The sequence below is a fragment of the Sorex fumeus genome, unplaced genomic scaffold (assembly GCF_029834395.1).
Source record: "Sorex fumeus unplaced genomic scaffold, SorFum_2.1 ptg000047l, whole genome shotgun sequence".
NCBI classification, from domain to species: Eukaryota; Metazoa; Chordata; class Mammalia; order Eulipotyphla; family Soricidae; genus Sorex; species Sorex fumeus.
The window spans coordinates 4,495,683-4,514,213 of NW_026606104.1; the positions used below are offsets into that span (position 1 = coordinate 4,495,683).

The following is an 18,531-nucleotide window of genomic DNA, read 5'->3' on the forward strand; positions in this document are numbered from 1 at the left end:
AGCAGCACGGGACCGCGTACCAGCGCGCTGGGAGCCAGGGACCGGCCCATTTTGAATCTGAGCTCGCTCCTGAGGCACGTAAGCGCTGTGCGCCAATCGAGACGGAAAGAGCTGCCAGTTTGGACCAATCGGAGGCCTGGAGGTGGAGCTGTCCCGCCCTAAACCTCAGGGGCCAATCGGAAGCGCAGGCGGCGTGTTTGAAAGCGAGGCCGGAGCGAGTGGGAGCGCGTGCTTCTGGGAGTTGCCTGGAGGTTGGCGTCGCGGGGCTGGAGTTCCTCAAGGCGGAGCGATCATGTCACACAAACAAATTTACTACTCGGACAAATACGACGACGAGGAATTCGAGTACCGGTTAGTGCCGCACGGGGGGCTGGAGTGAGATCGTGAACTTTAGCAAGTTAGGGCCCCGAGAGAGACCCGACCGGACAGAAGCGAAGGCCGCAGCGCATGCGCGGGAGGCTAACGGGACGCGGAGCGCTGGGTGGGAGCGGAAGGCGCATGCGCAGAGAGGGGCTGTGGGGGGTGCTCGTTGGAGAAACAAAGTGGGAATAGGCTGGAGTCTATCCGCCTGTTCTGGGACGGCGGCGGGGGGCAGGGCGCGGTCTATCCGCCCGTTCTGGGACGGCGGCGGGGGGGAGGGCGCGGAAAGAGTGCGAGCAAATTGACAACTCTTTAGGGTTTCTGACCATGGGGGAGCAAAACTCAATGTTAGAACTCTTGCCCTTGCGTGACTGCTGAAACTCAGGGTTTGAGTCCCAGCCCGCTGTCGGGTTTCCAGTTCGAGCTCTCAGATCTTTGGACGAGTTGCACCGCCGCAACCATAGACCTGAAAGGGAAGACGGGTGGGACTGGCATTTTCTGCCTCTGGTCCTTAATGCCAGAGGAGTTGAGTGTTGTTCATTCATGGAAAAGGGGCCTCGCGGAATCGGTGTGGAGTAAAGCTGGCCGGGACCATGAAGGCAAGACTTTGCAAATGTTTGTTAGGGAACCTATTTAGGAAGCAGTTGTGGAGAGCTTATAGGCCGCAGGTGTTTCTTCCAGAGTGCAAGTCTTCCAACACCTGAAAATCTGGAAGATACTGGCAGACTCGGGAATACAGAAGATGAGCGTTATGATTCTGTACGTTGCAGTGGGAGCCCAAGGACTCCTTAGTGATTAAGTGTTTGCACTTAATCCTAAATCCTTCATTCCAGACTGGAAAATCAAGGAAGGAAGCCACAAACGTTGGCATTTCACAAGTCTGTGTTCACTGTGTTCACTAAAGTGACTTCCTAGTTTGTATCTTCTCCATGGAAGGAAGCAGATGCAAATAATACTCTTGTGTTTCCTCTCCAGTCTCTTTCAAGACTGTGGGCCTTCTGTAGAACTGGGTATGGGCTCACAAATACATGACATCTGTATGCTGTGTCCTTGGGGACGGACCCAGCCCCGCCCCCAGGCTATGCTTAGACACAATTAACTTTCCTTTTTTCTCTCTGCTGATTCCCTCTCCCCAGCGCTGGGCAAATTAAAACTGTATGCTTATAACATGGGGCCGGGGACAAGTAGTCACAAGCCACATCCCCTGAGAAATTGAAATCTTGGTAGGGGTGTTTTGGTTTAGGAAAGGTGTTTGAGAAGTTGGAGAAAAAGAGCTCATTGGGCTGGAGTATGGAGTACATGCTTTGCAAATGGGACGCTGGGATTGGGATTCAACGCCTGAGCACCTCCAAATGTGGGAAGAAAGGAAAGAGAAAAGAGAGGCATTTGATTTGGGAGTTTTGTTGGTTTTATTTTGGTCTAATTAGGTATTGAGGCCTAACTTAGTGCCAGGGGCCTGTTAAAATATAAACTCTTTTTAGACTTTTGGACAGGAATGATTCTTGGGGAAATAACTCAGTGTCACAGAAAGGGCGTTTAGTACATTCACTGAGTCTGAGGAAGTCTCAGTGGCTCAGCCTGATTCAGAGTCAGAGTAATTTGTTTGCCAGGAAAGGAGACTTTTCCTTGGTTAGGAAAACATGGAATTTCCCAAAGGCAGCCTTGTGGCACATCCCTCCAGAGATGTGACAGTGAGATTCCAGATAAGAGATTTCTGTTTCCTGCTTCCCAGTGGCTCCTTAACAGCCCTTCACAAACGCATCTTTCCCATCCCAGTCTAGCTCAGAATCACCTCAAATCAATTAACAGTCTTAGGGTACTCAACAAGAGTGGAGCTTCTTAAACATCCCACTTGCAGCAACCCCTTTTCACCCAGAGAATTTTTGTTGTGTTGTTCGGCTGGTTGGTTGGTTGGGGTTTTGGGCACATCCAGCAGTGCTCAGGGCTCATTCCTGCTCTGCATTCAGGGATCACTCCAGCTGGGATCAGGGAACCTGACGTGGTGCCAGGGATCAAACCTGAATCACCTCCATGCAAGGAAAGTATGTCCCCTGCTGTACCACCCCTGGCCCCTCACCTAAGAAATTTTTTCCAGCCCTGAGTATACAAAATGGGTGTGTCGGTATTTGCTTATAATAAACCTGCCAGAGTGATCCCTGAACGCAGAGCCAGGAATGAGCCCCAAACACTGCTGGATGTGCCCAAAACCCCAACCAAACAACACAACAAAAATTCTCTGGGTGAAAAGGGGTTGCTGCAAGTGGGAAGTTTAAGAAGCTCCACTCTTGTTGAGTAAATTTTGTTTTGGAGAGCCCTACCTGGTAGCGTTTGGGGGGTTCTCCCTCCCCGTTTGGTGTTCAGGAGTCACTCCTTTTGATTCTCAGTGCGGGGGAGGGTCACTGATCCAGAAAAGGGGCCTGGACCCCTCACAGCAAAATATGCACTCAGTCCACTGAGCTATCGCTTCCGACTGACTTATTTTGCACACCTAGCAGTGTGCAGGGATAACTCCTGACTCTACATTTAGGGATCATTACTGGCAGGATTTGTAGGAACCATGCAGGGTGCTCGGGATTAGCTACCAGCAAGGCAAGTCCCCCCCCACCCCCACCATACTCTCATTCTGGTTCCTTGAGCTCCACTTTATTTTTTTTTTTCTTTTTGGGTCACACCCGGCGATGCTCAGGGGTTACTCCTGGCTCTGCACTCAGGAATTAATCCTGGCGGCGCTCAGGGGACCATATGGGATGCTGGGAATCGAACTCAGGTCGGCCGCGTGCAAGGCAAACGCCCTACCCGCTGTTCTATTGCTCCAGCCCCTTGAGCTCCACTTTAAAACACATTTTTCGAGCAAGGGAAGTGGCTTAGCAGTAAAGCACTTCCCTTGCATGTGTAAGGCCCTGGGTTCAATTCCCTGGTATCACAAAAAAAGAAAAACTATAAAGCACCTTTTTCATGGCTCTCCTATTCAGCAATAAAGCCCCATATGGGTTGTAATGGTCCAGTTAAAGACACTAGGAATGGGTGCTGGAGTGATAGTACAGCAGGTAAGGCAACCATTGCCTTGCATGCGGTCGACCCATGTTTGTTCCCAGAATCCCATATGGTCCCCTGAGCTCACCTGGAGTGATTCCTGAGCACAGCGCCAGGAGCATCACCAGATGGATGGCCCTTACCCCGACCCCCCTGAAAAGAGAACTAGGTATAGGAGAATAGCTGTAAGCTCCATCAGAGAGGCAACGTCTCCCAGGTACTTGCAATCTTACTGTTCACTTGGTTGATTTGGGTTTTTTCATGATTTTGTGACAATTGACATAGCTTTTATTTCTAGCTGCCTCTGCCATACAATGAGATGTATGAACCCCCGTTAAATCCAGGGTTATCTTGGGGCTGGAGCGATAGCACAGCGGGTGGGTCATTTGCCTTGCATGCGGCCTACCCGGGTTCGATTCCCAGCATCCCATATGGTCCCCTGAGCACCGCCAGGAGTAATTCCTGAGTGCAGAGCCAGGAGTAACCCCTGTGCATTGCCGAGTGTGACCCAAAAAGAGAAAGAAAAAAAAGCCAGGGTTATCTTTGTGGTGGTTTTGTGTGCAGGTGCTTTACTAATGGACTGTACCCTGTATGAATGCAGATTCCCACCTTCTCATGTTTCTGTTACAGGCATGTCATGTTGCCCAAGGATATAGCCAAGCTGGTCCCTAAAACCCATTTGATGTCTGAGTCGGAGTGGCGGAATCTTGGCGTTCAGCAGAGTCAGGGATGGGTCCATTATATGATCCATGAACCAGGTCAGTGCAATGGCTGGACACAACGGTGTATGACTGCTTCCCTAAGGGAATGACAAATTTGCATGATCCACAGGAAGAAGGGGCGCAGGGAGATGGTACAGCACTAGGGCTCTTGCCTTGTACATGGCCAACCCTGGTTTGATCCCATATGGTCCCCTGAGCATCTCCAGTAGTCAGACTTGAGCACTGCCTGATGTGGTTCCAAAAGAAAAGAAAAGAAAAGAAGATGAAAGGCATGAAGTATTATTGCTTAGCTTTTATTTCTAGCTGCCTCTGCCATACTTTCTAGGGAAATTGGAGTGATCAAAATGAAGGGTAAATGTAGTCTTTAGAGGAGCCAGAGAGATAGTACAGCAGGTAGGATGCTTACCTTGCACGAGGCTGACCCAAGATTGATCCCTGGCATGCCATATGGTCTCCCATGCACTACCAGGAATAATTTCTGAGTGCAGAACTAGGAATAATAACCCCTGAGAACTGCCAGCTGTAGCCCCCGAAAGCCCCCCAGGTGTAATTCCTGAGCATCACCTGCTGCGGCCCAAAAACCAAAACAAAAGTAAAGTCTTAAAAGTTCTGAAACAAACTGTCCTTTCATCTCTAGTTCAGTCAAAGGGTATTTTTGTTGGTGGTGGTTTTTGTTTTGGGGCCCCTTTTGATGGTGCTAAGGCCTTACTCCTTCCTGGCTTTGCTAAGCGGATAATATGCAATGCTGGGAACTAATCCTGGGTTGGCTGCCTGCAAGGCAAATGTATATTACTTGCTGTACTATCTCTCCAGTTACTTCTTTTTTGGGGGGGTGGGAGGGCACATCCTGCAGTAGTAAACCCAGGTTAAAGGGTTTACTTTTGGCTCTATGCTCAGGCATCACTTCTTGTACTTTGTTTTTCCTTTTTGGGTCACACCTGGTGATGTCAAGGGTTACTCCTGTCTCTGCACTCAGGAATTACTCCTCGCAGTGCTCAAGGACCAAATGGGAATCAAACCCTGGTCATCCATGTGCAGGCTAATGCCAAGGCTAACGCCCTCCCCACTGTACTATCACTCCAGCCCTCGGGGGGTGTTGGGGATCAAGCCCAGGTCAGCAGCATTCAAGGCAAGTGTCATTCCTACTGTGCTGTCTCTGCAGCCCAAGAGGGTATGCTTTAACTAAGAACATATATATCCTGGTTGTGAAGTTATGACCCTTGTTTCATTCTCCATCAGAAAGTAAATTTTTTGGCTGGAGAGCTAGTACAGGTGATAAGGCACTTGCCTTAAATACGGCCATCCCATTTGATTCGTGGAACCACATAGGGTCCCCAGAGCCCCTGTCAGAAGTGATCCCTTAGTGATCCCTTTGGGTGTGACCCAAAAGAGACAAAAGGAAGCAAATCTTTGGATGTGTTTCAAAAAAAGCCAAGGAAAGTATTTGTCTTGATCAGACACCAGACACCAACTGTAGGGCAAAAGGAATTAAAGTGCCCTGGGGCTGTTCAAACCGCTCAAGACTGCTGGTAACAGTCCTATGCTCAGATAACAGGCTCTGGGTCTGGTGCTGAGGCCACAGACTTACAGCTTAATTCAGTTAGAGATCTGAGGGGGTGATAGCGGGAGGTGGGATCCATGCTAGGTCATGCATAGAGTGATGGAAGCTCTGCTCTTAGATTTCACTCACTCTTACAGAACCACACATCTTGCTGTTCCGGAGGCCACTCCCCAAGAAGCCAAAGAAATGAAGCTGGCGAGCCACTCTGCAGCCTGGCGCTTCCGCAGCTGTCCTCATTTGCTAGCGTCTTTCCAATGACATTATTGTGTTGCCTTGTTTCTCACTTTGATATTTAAAGGATGTTCGCTCGATACACTGTTTGAATGTGCTGGTGGCTGCTTTGCTTCTTGAGCAGAGCCAGCAGCACCACAGCCCAGCCAGATGATGCTCCTGGGCTGAGACTCTGCTGAGTGTGACCCCAAGAGCCACTGCAAGCACCGTCTCTGGCTGAGCACACTCCATAGCGTGTGTAGGACGCACCTGCTTCTCAGACCATGCTGTTACAGGGATTGTCAACTTGCTATTTAGAAGGGTTTTTTTGGTTTTTTTTTTTCCTTTTCTTGCCCAGTGTTGTATGTATGGTGATTTGTGTTTCAATGTATTGGAAAATTTCCTTTTTTTTTCCCCCAAGAACTCTCTTTCCATTTTGCAGCCTTGATTAAAGAGGAAGTTTTTATAATGAGATTCTTTCATTGTTGGCTGGGGAGGTGATTTTAAGGACTGGAACAGATGCTCTGCCTGTGGGAGCCCCAGGTTCGATCTGATAAAGCATGGTCCCCCCTTAAACCCAGAATGGGAGAGTAGCTCCTGCACACCGCAGGGTGTGGCATAAAAACAAATTCTCTTCATTGTAAAGATCTGGGACTGGAGAGATAGTAGAGTGGGTAGGGTACTTGCCTTGCATGCGGCCAACCTGGATTCATCCCTGGCAACTCATATGGTCCCAAAGTACCTCCAGGAGTAATTCCTGAGTAAAGAACCAAGAGTAATCTCTGAGCATCTCCAGGTATAGCCCCAAAACAACAAAAGATTTTCCCTTTCACAGGGTGAGCATTGAATTGATTATAAACTCTTCAGTTCATGAAACTTAACACCCAGGTAACTGGCTCCTATCCTACTTTACAGTAAGCAGACTTATTGTAAATATCTAGTATATATTTTGCCAGAGAAGTTATATAGGGCTAATATCATTAAAACAAAAGAGCTGGGGGTGGGTGGGAAGAATGGAGAGCAACAGTACAATAGGTAGGGGGTTTGCCTTGCACACACCAACCTAGGTTCAATCCCTGGCATCCCATAATGGTTCCCCAAGCCTGCCAGGAATAATTTCTGAACACTGCTAAATGGGGCCAGAGCTGGGAATGAAAAGATAGTATAGGGCTTAAACCACTTGCCTTGCATGCGGCAAATAATTCCTACATGCCTGTGGTCCTCCAGGCACCTCTAGGAGTGATCCCTGAGTACAGCCTGGTGGTGTTTTTGGGCAAAACACAAAAAAAAAGCATAAAGAACTGTAATTCGGAATGTTTCCTCTGACACAGGTCTAATACCATATGAGGGGAAGAGGCGCTAGTGCATTCTACTTACTTTCTGTCTGACCTAAGACTCAGGAACACCTATGACCTGGTACATTGGACACAGTGGTTGGGGTGTTTTCAGTGCTTCTTAAGCATTGGAATCTCTTGGTGGCTTTAAAGGTACTGTTAAGGGGCTGGAGAGATAGCACAGCGGGTAGGGCATTTGCCTTGCACGTGGCCGACCCGGGTTCAATTCCCAGCATCCCATATGGTCCCCTGAGCACCGCCAGGAGTAACTCCTGAGTGCAGAGCCAGGAGTAACCCCTGTGCATCACCAGGTGTGACCCAAAAAGCAAAAAAAAAAAAAAAAGGTACTGTTACTAAATCATTCCTAGTTTGCAGACTTAATTGATAAGGGGTGTGACTTTGTTCTGAAGATTTCCTGTATTTTTATGCAAGTACTTACATGACCTTTACAAAAACAAATGCAAATCATGGCTGTTGAAGTAAACATTTGGGGGCCAAAGCCATGGCTCAGTGAACTGGAATGCTTGTGTGTAGGAGGCTGGGATTCAATCTTAGGTACCACCTGGTCCACTGAGTACTGCACAAAACATTTGTGCAAAAAACTACTTGTAAGTACACCGTACTAAATAAGAACAATTAACTGGCCCTCTTTCCCCTGTGTGCATTTAGCCCTAGAGCGGTTCTTGAATGTGACTCCTAGACCCAAAGTATCAAAATTACCTGGAAACTCAAAAAAAAAAAAAAAAACCCAGCTCCACCCTAGACCTACGGAATCTGAAACTGAAGGTTGGGCCCCGTGACATGTTAATAAGCTTAATAAGCTCTCAGGTAATTCTGGTTGCCCTATTTGGGCTTCAGAACACCCTAGTGAAGGATTCAACAAGAGCAGATGTTTCAGGTTTGGGTTTCTTATGGGAGGAGGAGGGGAGTCGAATGTCACCCTTAATACTAATAAAGATAATGGAACATATGGCTCCTGTTATTAGGCAAGTGAAACTTGTGGGGGTTTCTTTGATGGGTGGTGCCTGATTTTTGTTCTGTTTTTACACCAAACCCTATGGTACTCAGGGCTTACTCTTGGCTCTGCATTCAGGGAACACTCCTGGCAGGGCTCAGAGGACCATATGGGGTGGCAGGGATAGAACCCAGGTCAGTCATGTGTAAGGCAAGCACCCAACAGTTTCTCCAGTCCTCCTTTGACTTTTATTGGGTGTTTTGTTTTTTTTTTTTTCTTCAGTGCCAGGGATGAAATCCAGGACATCACATGTGCAAATGCAGTGCTCTGCCACTGCAACCCATCCCAGCCCTACAAATGGAATTTTTGTCTTGCCTTAATTTTTTTTTTCTTTTTGGGTCACACCCGGCGATGCTCAAGGGTTACTCTTGGCTTTGCACGCAGGAATTACTCCTGGCAGTACTCAGGGGACCATATGGAATGCTGGGAATTGAACCCGGGTCTGCCGCATGCAAGGCAAATGCCCTACCCACTGTGCTATCACTCCAACCCTTGCCTTAATTTTTGAGTTGATTATTCTTTTTGTTTTGTTTTGTTTTCGGCCCAGACCTAGTGCTGCTCCAGGCTTATTCCTGGCTATTTGGGGCACCACATGGGATACAAGGTATTGACCCCGGGTAGGCTTTGCCCAAAGCAAGCACCATTCCTGCTGTACTATTTCTCCAGCCCTGAACTGAGGTTCTTTTAACTGAAAAGGACAAGGAGCCAATGACTTGATACAAAAATGTAAAAGCCTGCCTGCCCATTCACTTCAGCATTTTGAGGTTCTTGGTTACAATCCCTTCAAACTTTCTGAGCCTGTGTAATCATTTTCTCTTAGATGATTATTAGGAGTGAAATTAGTTCAAGTATGGTTTAGTAGTCCTCTAAATCAGTGTTTCTCAGTTGGCTCCAGGATATTCCAAGGGGGCCACAGATGAAAATTCACATAAGTGGGGGCGCATGGTATGAGACTAGGGGGCCACAGTAGGAGGGTTGAAAAACACTGCTGTAAAGATGTTTATTACTATGGAAAAGACCGTAGAAGATCTGGTGACAGGTAGGGTGCTTGTCTTGTATATGGCCAATGTTAGTTTGGTTCTAGGCACGGCCTATAATCTTCTGAGTGAGAGAGCCAAGAGAGCCTTGAGGAGCACACCAAGTGTGACCCAAAAACACAATAAAGAAGTTTCAGAAGCCCTTTTAGAGTTAAGAAATCCGGGGGCAGGGGGCCACAGGGGGAGGTACAGAGGACCAAGCCGGATCCCTGCCCAGCATGGTCCTAGTTCAGCCCAGACCTCCAGTACTATTGGGAGACTCCCAGTGAAAAACACTTGTAGGCCAAAGACAATATAAGTGTGAGTAAACCAGGACAAGGTGCCACTGCCTTCAGAAGTCCCTGCAAGACCAGAAATGGGAGAGGATGTTTAACTTAAAAGACTTTGTCAAAGGAGGTTTAAGTAATTAGCTTTATCCTTGATGATGAAGACTAAAGTTCCATTGAGAAGCTCACTCACCTCCAAGATCCTACCTCACAGGCAATGCCCACAAGGCAGTGCCCACAGTTATTCTTTCCTATCTTATAAAATCCATATAGAGTCGGGGGCCAGAGGATAGTAGAGTGGGAAGCGTGCTTGCTTCACACCGGTGGACCCAAATTCGATCTTTGGCATCCCATAAGGCCCCCAGGGCCCACTGAGCATAATGTCAGGAGTAAGCTCTGGGCACAGCTGTGTATGACCTTAAAAACAATAATAAAATCCCAGAAGTCCCGGCCCCTGGGCCCTTTAGCTAGAATTAGGAGTTCCGGCCAATGAGTAAAGTACATGCACAGAAGAACTTGAAAACGGAACAGAGACACGGTACAGCGGGTAGGGCCTCTGCCTTGCACAAAGCCGACCAGGGTTTGATGCCGGGCAGTGAAAAGCGTCCTCCCAAGCCCCTTCAGGGGTGGTCCCTGAGGGCAGAGAGAGGAGTAAGCCCGAGTACCGCTGTGTGTGGTCCAAAGCGTCTCACCTTCCAAAAATTACTATCAGCAGTTTTCTTGAAGGCAGAAGGGAGCTAGAGTCAGGCCTCCCTTTAGTCCAGCACCAGAAGGGCGCTCCCGAAATAAGCCTTTTGGAGCATCTGGCAAACCTCCGCTCCTTTGTCACCGCAGAGCCCCCAGGTCCACCCCTGAGATAAGAGAAGCCCCGCCCCGCGAGTCGGAGCCCGGCCCCAAGTTTCCGGGTTAGAGGTGACCACGTGCTTGTCGCCAATAACAACCCAGCACCGCTCCCGCCTTCTGGCTGAGGTTCGCGAGCGACAGTCAAATACACCAATGGGACCTCGGGAGTAGTCTGAAGGATAGCCGAAATAACCAATTAAAAAGAGAGAGACGCGAGCTTAAGGCGGGACTCTGAGTACGGAAGCTGCCCTAGGACATGAGGAAAGGCGAGAAGGAAAGACCCGGTGAAGGGGCCCGAGAGGCAGGTGAGAACCTGGAATGGCTCCGTAGCCTGAACGTAGTGGGAAGAACGGGAATTCCAGGCTTGAAAGGGTGCGGAAGGTTGCGAAACAAGGCGACTGAATTCTGGTTGGGGGTGGAGAGAGGGCAACGCATTTAAAGGGGCGAAAGCCCAGGGTAATGTAGACATTTAAAGGGACAGGTGCCCCAAAGAGAAGAGACATTTAAAGGAGCAGATAATGTAAGATTCGACAGACATTACAGGAGCCAGCCTCGGAAGACAAAGGACAATTTAAGTGGTAGGTACACGGAGGAACAGAACACTTTCAAGGAGACTGGAGCCACGCTTGTAAGGCATTTAAGGAAGCATGGGCTGGTGTTTAAGAACACGATTATTAAAGCGGAGGTAAAGGTGCTGAGTCAAGAAACTGATTAGAATGACGTGCACTTCTGCTCTCCCATTGACCTTTCTGGCTTCTCCAGGTTCCTGGACCATCGGCCCCCTGTTCGGGCTATGGCCCCCAGTGCCCTGTAGACCTGGCGGGACCCCTATGCTTGCGACCCCTATCTTGGGGTCTGCGTGGCTACTGGAGGGCCCTGCAGAGGGCCAGAGCAAGCAGGACCATGGCGTCTGGGGCCTCTGATCCTCCCCAAAAGCACAACGTGACAGCGGGCATCATCATTGTGGGAGATGAAATACTCAAGGTGTGTGGGGACAGAAGCCTGGGAGGGAGGGTGTGGCCTTCCTTACTCGGCTCTGCATTCTGTTGAGGGAGGGTGGGTGAGAGCCCCTTGCTGCTGCCTGAATCCAGAGAGAGCCACATTCTTTCAGCTTTGTTAAAAATCTTACAGGGGAAGGCACTAGCCTTACATGCACCCCATATTGCCGGGGGGCCCCAAAGCCAAAGGGAAAAAAAGAGAGAGTTATAACTTGCCTATTTGAAAAATGACTCAAGACATTCAAAAGAATGGATCAAGAAGGAAAGTACTAGATAGAATGAGGTAGAAAGATAGTACTAGAAGGGAGAAATCCTCTAGAAGCTTAGGGAGGTCTTACCTCAGGCCACAGTGGACATCTGGGTTCATTATACTATTAATTAACCTCTGTTGACTTAGTGGTTACTAGGTCTGGCAGTGTGCTTATTATAACACCTGTGTGATTTTGCTTATTCTCAGAGCAACCCCACAGTCAGTACTTTTATTATTAATCTTATGGGTCATAGATAAGTTATTATAAATTTACCCTAATCATAAGTTATAAAGTTAATAGATTAGGAGACTCAGACTGAGAGGAGTTCAGAAGGAGCAATAGGCTGAAGAGCTAATGGCAGGATTCAGGTGCTTTCCTTGCACGTGACTGTGACCATCCTGAGTTGAATCCCAGCACCACAGGGTGTGACCAAAAACAAAACAGAGGGGCTGAAGCACAGCGGGTAGGGCATTTGTCTTGCACGTGGCTGACCTGGGTTAGACTGACCTGGGTTAGATTCCCAGCATCAGAGTAATTCCTATGCATCACCAGGTGTGACGCAAAAAAAGCAAAAAAAAAACAGAAAGAAATAATCGTGGTGCTAAGCTCGATTCTCCTTTACTCCACAGTTACCCATAACCACTAACCCTTCTGTAGAGAGAAGTAGGGATGGAGCTGGAAGCGAGAACGGACTCACAGGAGAGACAGTCCCAGATACTCTTTGCAGGAATTTGAACTTTATTCTGCATAGGGCTGGAAACAACAAATAGCTCTGGGGCCCAGGAGTGAAGCAATCCCAGTGACACGTTGGGAGGTTATCCAGGAGCAGAGCGCTGTGGCCCGAGGCCGGGAACCTGGCCAGGGGGCTGTTGCTGCAGTCCAGGTGAAAGGTGCCAAGGGCCTGCTGGGTGGCAGTGGAACCCAAGAGGACAGACATTGCATCAGGCAGTGATCAGAGCTGAGAGGGTGAAGGACTGAGTGGCTGCAGACACTGTCTGGGGCTGCCCAAATGATGCCATGAAGATGCCCCAAGAAATCCTGGGGACTGGGGCCGTTCGTGCAGGGCTGAGGAAGTGGTATGTTTTCAAACCTGAGTCATTGGTAGAATAAATAAGCTCAGACAAGGACTGGAGCAATAGCACAGTGGGAAGGGCACTTGCTTGCACATACTTGACCAAGGTTCAATCCCCAGCATCCCATATGGTCCCCTGAGCCCCACTAGGAGTGATCCCTGAATACAGAGTCAGGGGTCAGCCCTGAGCACCATCAGGTGTGGCCCAAAAACCAAAACTAAACAAATCAGCCCAGGGAGGTAAAGGTGAGGGGGTCACTGTATGGGAACCTCCCCAGGGAAGGGAAGGGAAGGATCACTGTGCCGGAACCGCCCCAGGAAGGGGAAGGTGGGGTCACTCTGTGTGGGAACCCCCCCCAGGGAGGGAAGATGGGGGGTGACTGCGGGAACCTCCCCAGGAAGGTGAAGGTCCAGGTCACTGTGCAGGAACCTTCCCTGGAATGGACCATCATACATGCCCAGTCCAGCCTTTGTGGCTGCCCAAGGTGCCCCCCAAAAGAGGGTCTCATTGTCAGGTTGCTGCTGCCTCCTAGCCCCACTGCACTGATGCTGTGGCTTTCCCGACCCCAGGGACACACCCAGGACACGAACACCTACTTCTTGTGTCGGACGCTGCGCTCCCTGGGCGTCCAGGTTTGCCGCGTCTCTGTGGTGCCCGATGAGGTGGCCACCATCGCGGCTGAGGTGGCCGCTTTCTCCAGCCGCTTCACCCATGTGCTCACCGCAGGGGGCATCGGTCCCACTCATGACGACCTGACATTTGAAGCAGTTGCCCAGGCCTTCGGGGACGAGCTCCAGCCGCACCCAGAGCTGGAAGCCGCCATCCGAGCACTGGGTGGGCAGGGCTGGGAGAAGATGTCGCGGGTGCCCGCCTCAGCCCGCCTACACTACGGCACCGACCCACACACGGGCCAGCGCTTCCGCTTCCCGCTGGTGTCTGTCCGGAACGTCTACCTCTTCCCGGGCATCCCCCAGCTGCTGCGCCGTGTGTTGGAAGGCCTGAAGGGACTCTTCCAGAACACAGCTGTGCACTTCCACCTGCGCGAGCTCTATGTGGCGGCCAATGAGGCCTCCATCGCCCCTGTGCTGACCGAGGCCCAGGCCCACTTCGGGCGCCGGCTGGGCATAGGCTCGTACCCAGACTGGGCTAACAACTACTACCAGGTGAAGCTCACGCTGGACTCGGAGGAAGAAGGGTCGCTGGAGAAGTGCCTGGCTTACCTGCGTGCCCGGTTGCCCCCCGGCTCACTGGTGCCCTACGTGCCTCATGCTGTGGAGCAGGCCAGTGAGGCCGTGTACAGACTCACAGAGTCAGGTAGGGGCCTCCTGTCAGAGGCACCAAGTCTGGGCCCCTCCTGTTGGCCAGTGAATGCAGGCACTGTGGATGGCTCTCAGCCCCTCCCGGAAGGGTAGCAGGCGGCTGCAGGGCCATGCTGGCCTCCTGATAAATGCTGAGGGGGCCTGCTTTCACTAGTACCAGGCACTGGGGCTGGCACCCCAAAGGACAGTTGTGCAATGTCCCTGCTGACTGGCCACCCTGTGGGTCCCCATCCCACCCCAGGAAATGCCCTAATGCTTGAGAGTATACCTCCAGGTCTTCCTAATGGACTGGTAGTTGGCTTATTTTTTTGTGGGGGGGGTTGTTTTGGGGCTTTATGGATCACAGCAGCAAAGCTCAGGAATTACTCCTGGCTCTGCACTCAAGAATTAAAATCCTTGGCAGTGCTTGGGGAGCCATAATGGGATGCTGGGGATTGAACCCTGATTGGCTGTATGTAAGGCAAACACTCCAGCCCCTGATTTTTTTTGTTTGAGATCACACCAGTTGTTGTTCAGGGCACCCTAGAGGGTGCCAGGGTTGGAATCCTGGTCAGCTGCATGCAAAGCCGACACCTTTCCCACTGTCCTGTCTTTCTGGCTACATGGGCTGGTGGTGTCCCAAGACAAGACAGCAGGTGTCTGACAGCAGAGATTCCGCTGGGGTCTCTGAGTAAGTGACAGATAAGCTGATAGACAAGGAGGATCTGGCCAGACCAGTAGGTGGGCAAGCACATTGTGGTGTGCTTGGAAGATTTAAGAAGGGACCATGAAGGGCTGGAGTTATAGTACTGCAGGGAATGTGTTTGCCTTGCACACAGCCTATTTGGGTTTGATCTCTGGCATCTCATATGGTCCCCTGAGCACCTCTAGGAGTAATTCCTGAGTGCAGAGCCAGGAGTAACCTCTGAGCATCACTCTGTGTGAGCCAAGAACAAAAAAAAAAAAAAAAAAGAAAAAGAAAGACCATGAGGGGATTGGAGAGAGCCCTGTGGACTGAGCATAGGTTGTGCATGCTGGAACCCAGGTTCAGTTTTCCCCCCAACACTGAACCAGGAGTCACTCCTAGCACTGTTATATGTGACCCAAAGCCCAAATCAGAGAGCCAGAGTGATAGTACAACAGGTAAGGAACTCATCTTGCATGTGCCCAACCTGCAGTCAATCCAGCACTTGTTATGGTTCCCCAAGCACCTCCAGGAGTGATCCCTGAGCACAGAGCCAGGAGTCAGCCTTGAGCACACCAGGTGTGACCCAAAAAAAAACAAAAAAAAGGAAAAAAGAGTGTGGAAGGGGGGAGGCTGCAGCAGATGAGGGCGGTGGTGCAGGACTGGACAACGGTATCCCTGTGGGGTGAGACTGTGGGCTCTAGCATGTGCACACGCAGGGCTCTCAGCAGAGCAAGGGCCCTTGGCTCTGTCTCATGCTCTCCCTGCTGTCTGCCACCTGGCAGGGTCTCCTCTTGGAGACAAGGTGGCAGGGGCCCTGCAGACCATCGAGACGGCCCTGACGCGCTACAAGCTCAGCCAGCTGTGTGTGGGCTTCAATGGGGGCAAGGACTGCACCGCTCTGCTGCACCTCTTCCACGCGGCAGTGCAGAGGTGAGTCGCTCTTCTCCCTGGAAACCGGGGCTGGGGTGGAGGGAGCCTGCCTACCTCTCCCCTGCCACTGCCTGGGCCTTTTGGGGAGGGAAGGACCTGTATCGGGAGCACTCAGGGCCAAGTGCCCAGGCTTGGGAGGTGAGAGCTCAGAGGGGTGCCCGGAGGAAGAAAGACCCAGGAAAGAGAGATGGGGAGACTGCTAGGCCCCCCCCACACCAGCGGGCCTGTGGATTCTGCCCCCTGCCCCCAGGAGGCACCCCGATGCTTCGGAGCCCCTCCAGATCCTGTACATCCGCAGCGACTCGCCCTTCCCCGAGCTGGAACAGTTCCTGCGAGACACCACCAAGAGGTACTGAGGGCCTGGAGGCGGGGGCTCCGGGAGACGCTTGGCAGGGCCCCTCCGGACTACCCCCACATCACCATCGTGCACTTCCTCCCCCAACCCTCCAGATATCACCTGCAGGTGCTGGAGGCCGAGGGCGACATGAAGCAGGCCCTGTGTGAGCTGCAGGCGCAGCACCCACAGCTGGAGGCAGTGCTCATGGGCACACGGCGCACAGACCCCTACTCCCGCAGCCTGTGCGCCTTCAGCCCCACCGACCCCGGCTGGCCCAGCTTCATGCGCGTCAACCCACTGCTGGTAACTAGCAGGGCCCTCCCAGAGGAAGTTGCAAGTGTCCACTCAGCCTTTTGGCCAGGATTGCGGGGGGAAAGCGCCAAGCAGTACTCCCAGGACCTAGTGACACCAGCCGAAGTCTGCCCAGCCGTCCCAAGGGCACCTGGGCTGCCCCCAGTCATGCTAGGGGGCGGAGGGTTTGCCATGTTGAGGAAGAAGCTCCAGCCTTTGAGCGATCCTTTGGACCCGTGTCTACTGTTGACTGAGCTTTTATTTAGAGGCAGGTGCTGTTCCTGCTGTAGACAGTGGCTCACGCCTGCACTCTCCCCAGCAGCAGTGACTTTGCGTTTGTACTCACCTTGTAATTACAATGAAATACGAATTGACAAGCCTAGTTACTAAGCGGTGGGGCCAGAGCAAAGGTCCAGTGGATAAGGTGTTTGCCTTGCACACAGCCGACCTGGGTTCTATCTCTGGTTCCCAGGGGTGATTCCTGAGTGCAGATCCAGGAGTAACTGCTGAGTGTTGCTGGGTGTGGCCCCAAAAAGCAAAGAAAGGGGGGAACAGAAGGGCATTTCTGTCCGCACAAAAAGCAAATGCCGCAGACTTAATTCACAGGTCTGTGGAAAGCAGTCCACAAGCTAATGCTTTTCCGAGTCTCACTGCTTGGCCTGCACAGAACAAGCTGTACCAGAGACTGGGACAGCAGATCCTTCGTAGGAAGCCAAGGGAGGGGGAGGGGAGATGACTAGAGCAAAGGCTTTGCTTGCAGGTGGCCTGGGCTTGATCCCCAGCATCTCTGGAGCACTGCTGGGAGTGACACCCCCTCCCCACCAAGCCTAGAGCCAGGACTAGCCCTTGAGCACTGCCAGGTGTGGTTAAAAACCAGACACTGGAGGCTGGAGCGATAGCATAGCGGGTAGGGCGTTTGCCGACCAGGGTTCAATTCCCAGCATCCCGTATGGTCCCCTGAGCTACCGCCAGAAGTAATTCCTGAGTGCAGAGCCAGGAGTAACCCCTGTGCATCGCTGGGTGAGACCCAAAAAGAGAAAAGAAAAAAAAAAACCAGACACTGGGGCCAAAGTGATAATTCAGAGGGTAAGGGGCATTTGCTATGCATGTAACAACTCAGGGTGGATCCTGAGTATCCCATATGGTCATGGTCCCCTGAGCATGGCCAGAGTAATTCCTGGGCTCACAGCCAGGAGTAAACCCTGAGTATTACCAGGAGTGAACCCTTCTCCACAAAAAAAAAAAAAAATACAGGGCAGAAACTATAGTACATTGGGTAGGGTGTTTGCCTTGTGTCTGGCTGACCCAGGTTCAGTCCATAGCACCCCATATGGCCCCTCCCCCCAAGCCCACAGGAAGTGATCCCTGAGCTCAGAGCCAGGAGTAAGGCCTGAGCACCACAGGGTGTGGCCCAAAATCAAAACGGAAAAACCCCCAACACAGCAGCCAGCAAGCAGCAGAACTGGGCTGGGCCCTTCCCGGGGAGAGGCAGCAGGGGAGAGGAGGGCAGGGACCCTGCGATCTTCCTGCCTCTCTGCCCATGCAGGACTGGACCTACAGGGACATCTGGGACTTTCTGCGGCAGCTCTTTGTCCCCTACTGTATCCTGTATGACCGAGGGTAAGGGTGCTGGAGGTGGGGTGCATGAGGGCGCTGGGAGAGGGAGCGCCTAGCCCGATCCCGGCCTGCCCCTTCCCTGACCCCTTTGCAGGTACACGTCACTGGGGAGCCGAGAGAACACCACACGGAACCCAGCTCTGAAGTGCCTGAGCCCCGGGGGACAGCCTACCTACCGCCCGGCCTACCTCCTGGAAAACGAGGACGAGGAGCGCAACTCGCGCATGTGACCTGCAGTGGACGGATGGCAGGAGGGCCTGACAATAAACAGCTTCTGCTATGCACACTGTGGTCACATCTTCCTGCCTGGGGGCGGAGGGAGGCCCAAGGAGGCCATGCCCAGCTTGCACCAAGGGCCCAGGATGGGGAGGAGGAGACTGGACTGCAACTCTGATTGCTGTCAAGGCCCTGTGGGCCAGAGGAGGCAGGGGAAGGGCCGGGCACTGCACCAGCCAGGAGGGCTCCTGAGGCTGGGCGGCCCGGCTGCAAAAGCTGACCCAGCTGGCATAGCTTTGAAGAATGAAAGATGGAGTGGCCAGGCCCTCCTCCCCACGCCTTTCCTTTTCCGTCCACAGGGGCTGACTCAGCTTGTCCACAGGCCCAGAACCTTCCCCGGTCCCACCTGCAGACCCAGGGGCCTTTGTCTCCAAAAGGAGAGAGTGGGTAG

At 51.8% G+C, this 18,531-nt stretch overlaps 2 protein-coding genes across 3 annotated transcripts; both read left to right on the forward strand.

Moving 5' to 3' along the window:
* Positions 1–76: 76 nt before the first annotated feature.
* On the forward strand, positions 77–6,355 carry CKS1B (CDC28 protein kinase regulatory subunit 1B). Its single transcript, XM_056123804.1, has 3 exons — positions 77–351; positions 4,024–4,151; positions 5,814–6,355. Exons 1-3 carry the CDS (start codon positions 293–295, stop codon positions 5,864–5,866), a joined length of 240 nt encoding a protein of 79 aa, XP_055979779.1. The 5' UTR covers positions 77–292; the 3' UTR covers positions 5,867–6,355.
* Positions 6,356–10,559: 4,204 nt separating this feature from the next.
* FLAD1 (flavin adenine dinucleotide synthetase 1) lies at positions 10,560–18,133 on the forward strand. Of its 2 annotated transcripts, none has more exons than XM_056123793.1 (8): positions 10,560–10,686; positions 11,144–11,365; positions 13,273–14,017; positions 15,472–15,619; positions 15,870–15,968; positions 16,070–16,259; positions 17,794–17,867; positions 17,959–18,133. In XM_056123793.1, the coding sequence occupies exons 2-8, from the start codon at positions 11,285–11,287 to the stop codon at positions 18,092–18,094; spliced, it is 1,473 nt and encodes a 490-aa protein (XP_055979768.1). In that variant the 5' UTR covers positions 10,560–10,686; positions 11,144–11,284; the 3' UTR covers positions 18,095–18,133. The 2 variants fall into 2 exon arrangements, with proteins under 2 accessions (XP_055979768.1, XP_055979769.1); XM_056123794.1 differs by lacking the exon at positions 10,560–10,686 and adding an exon at positions 10,693–10,959.
* The last annotated feature ends 398 nt before the right edge of the window (positions 18,134–18,531 follow it).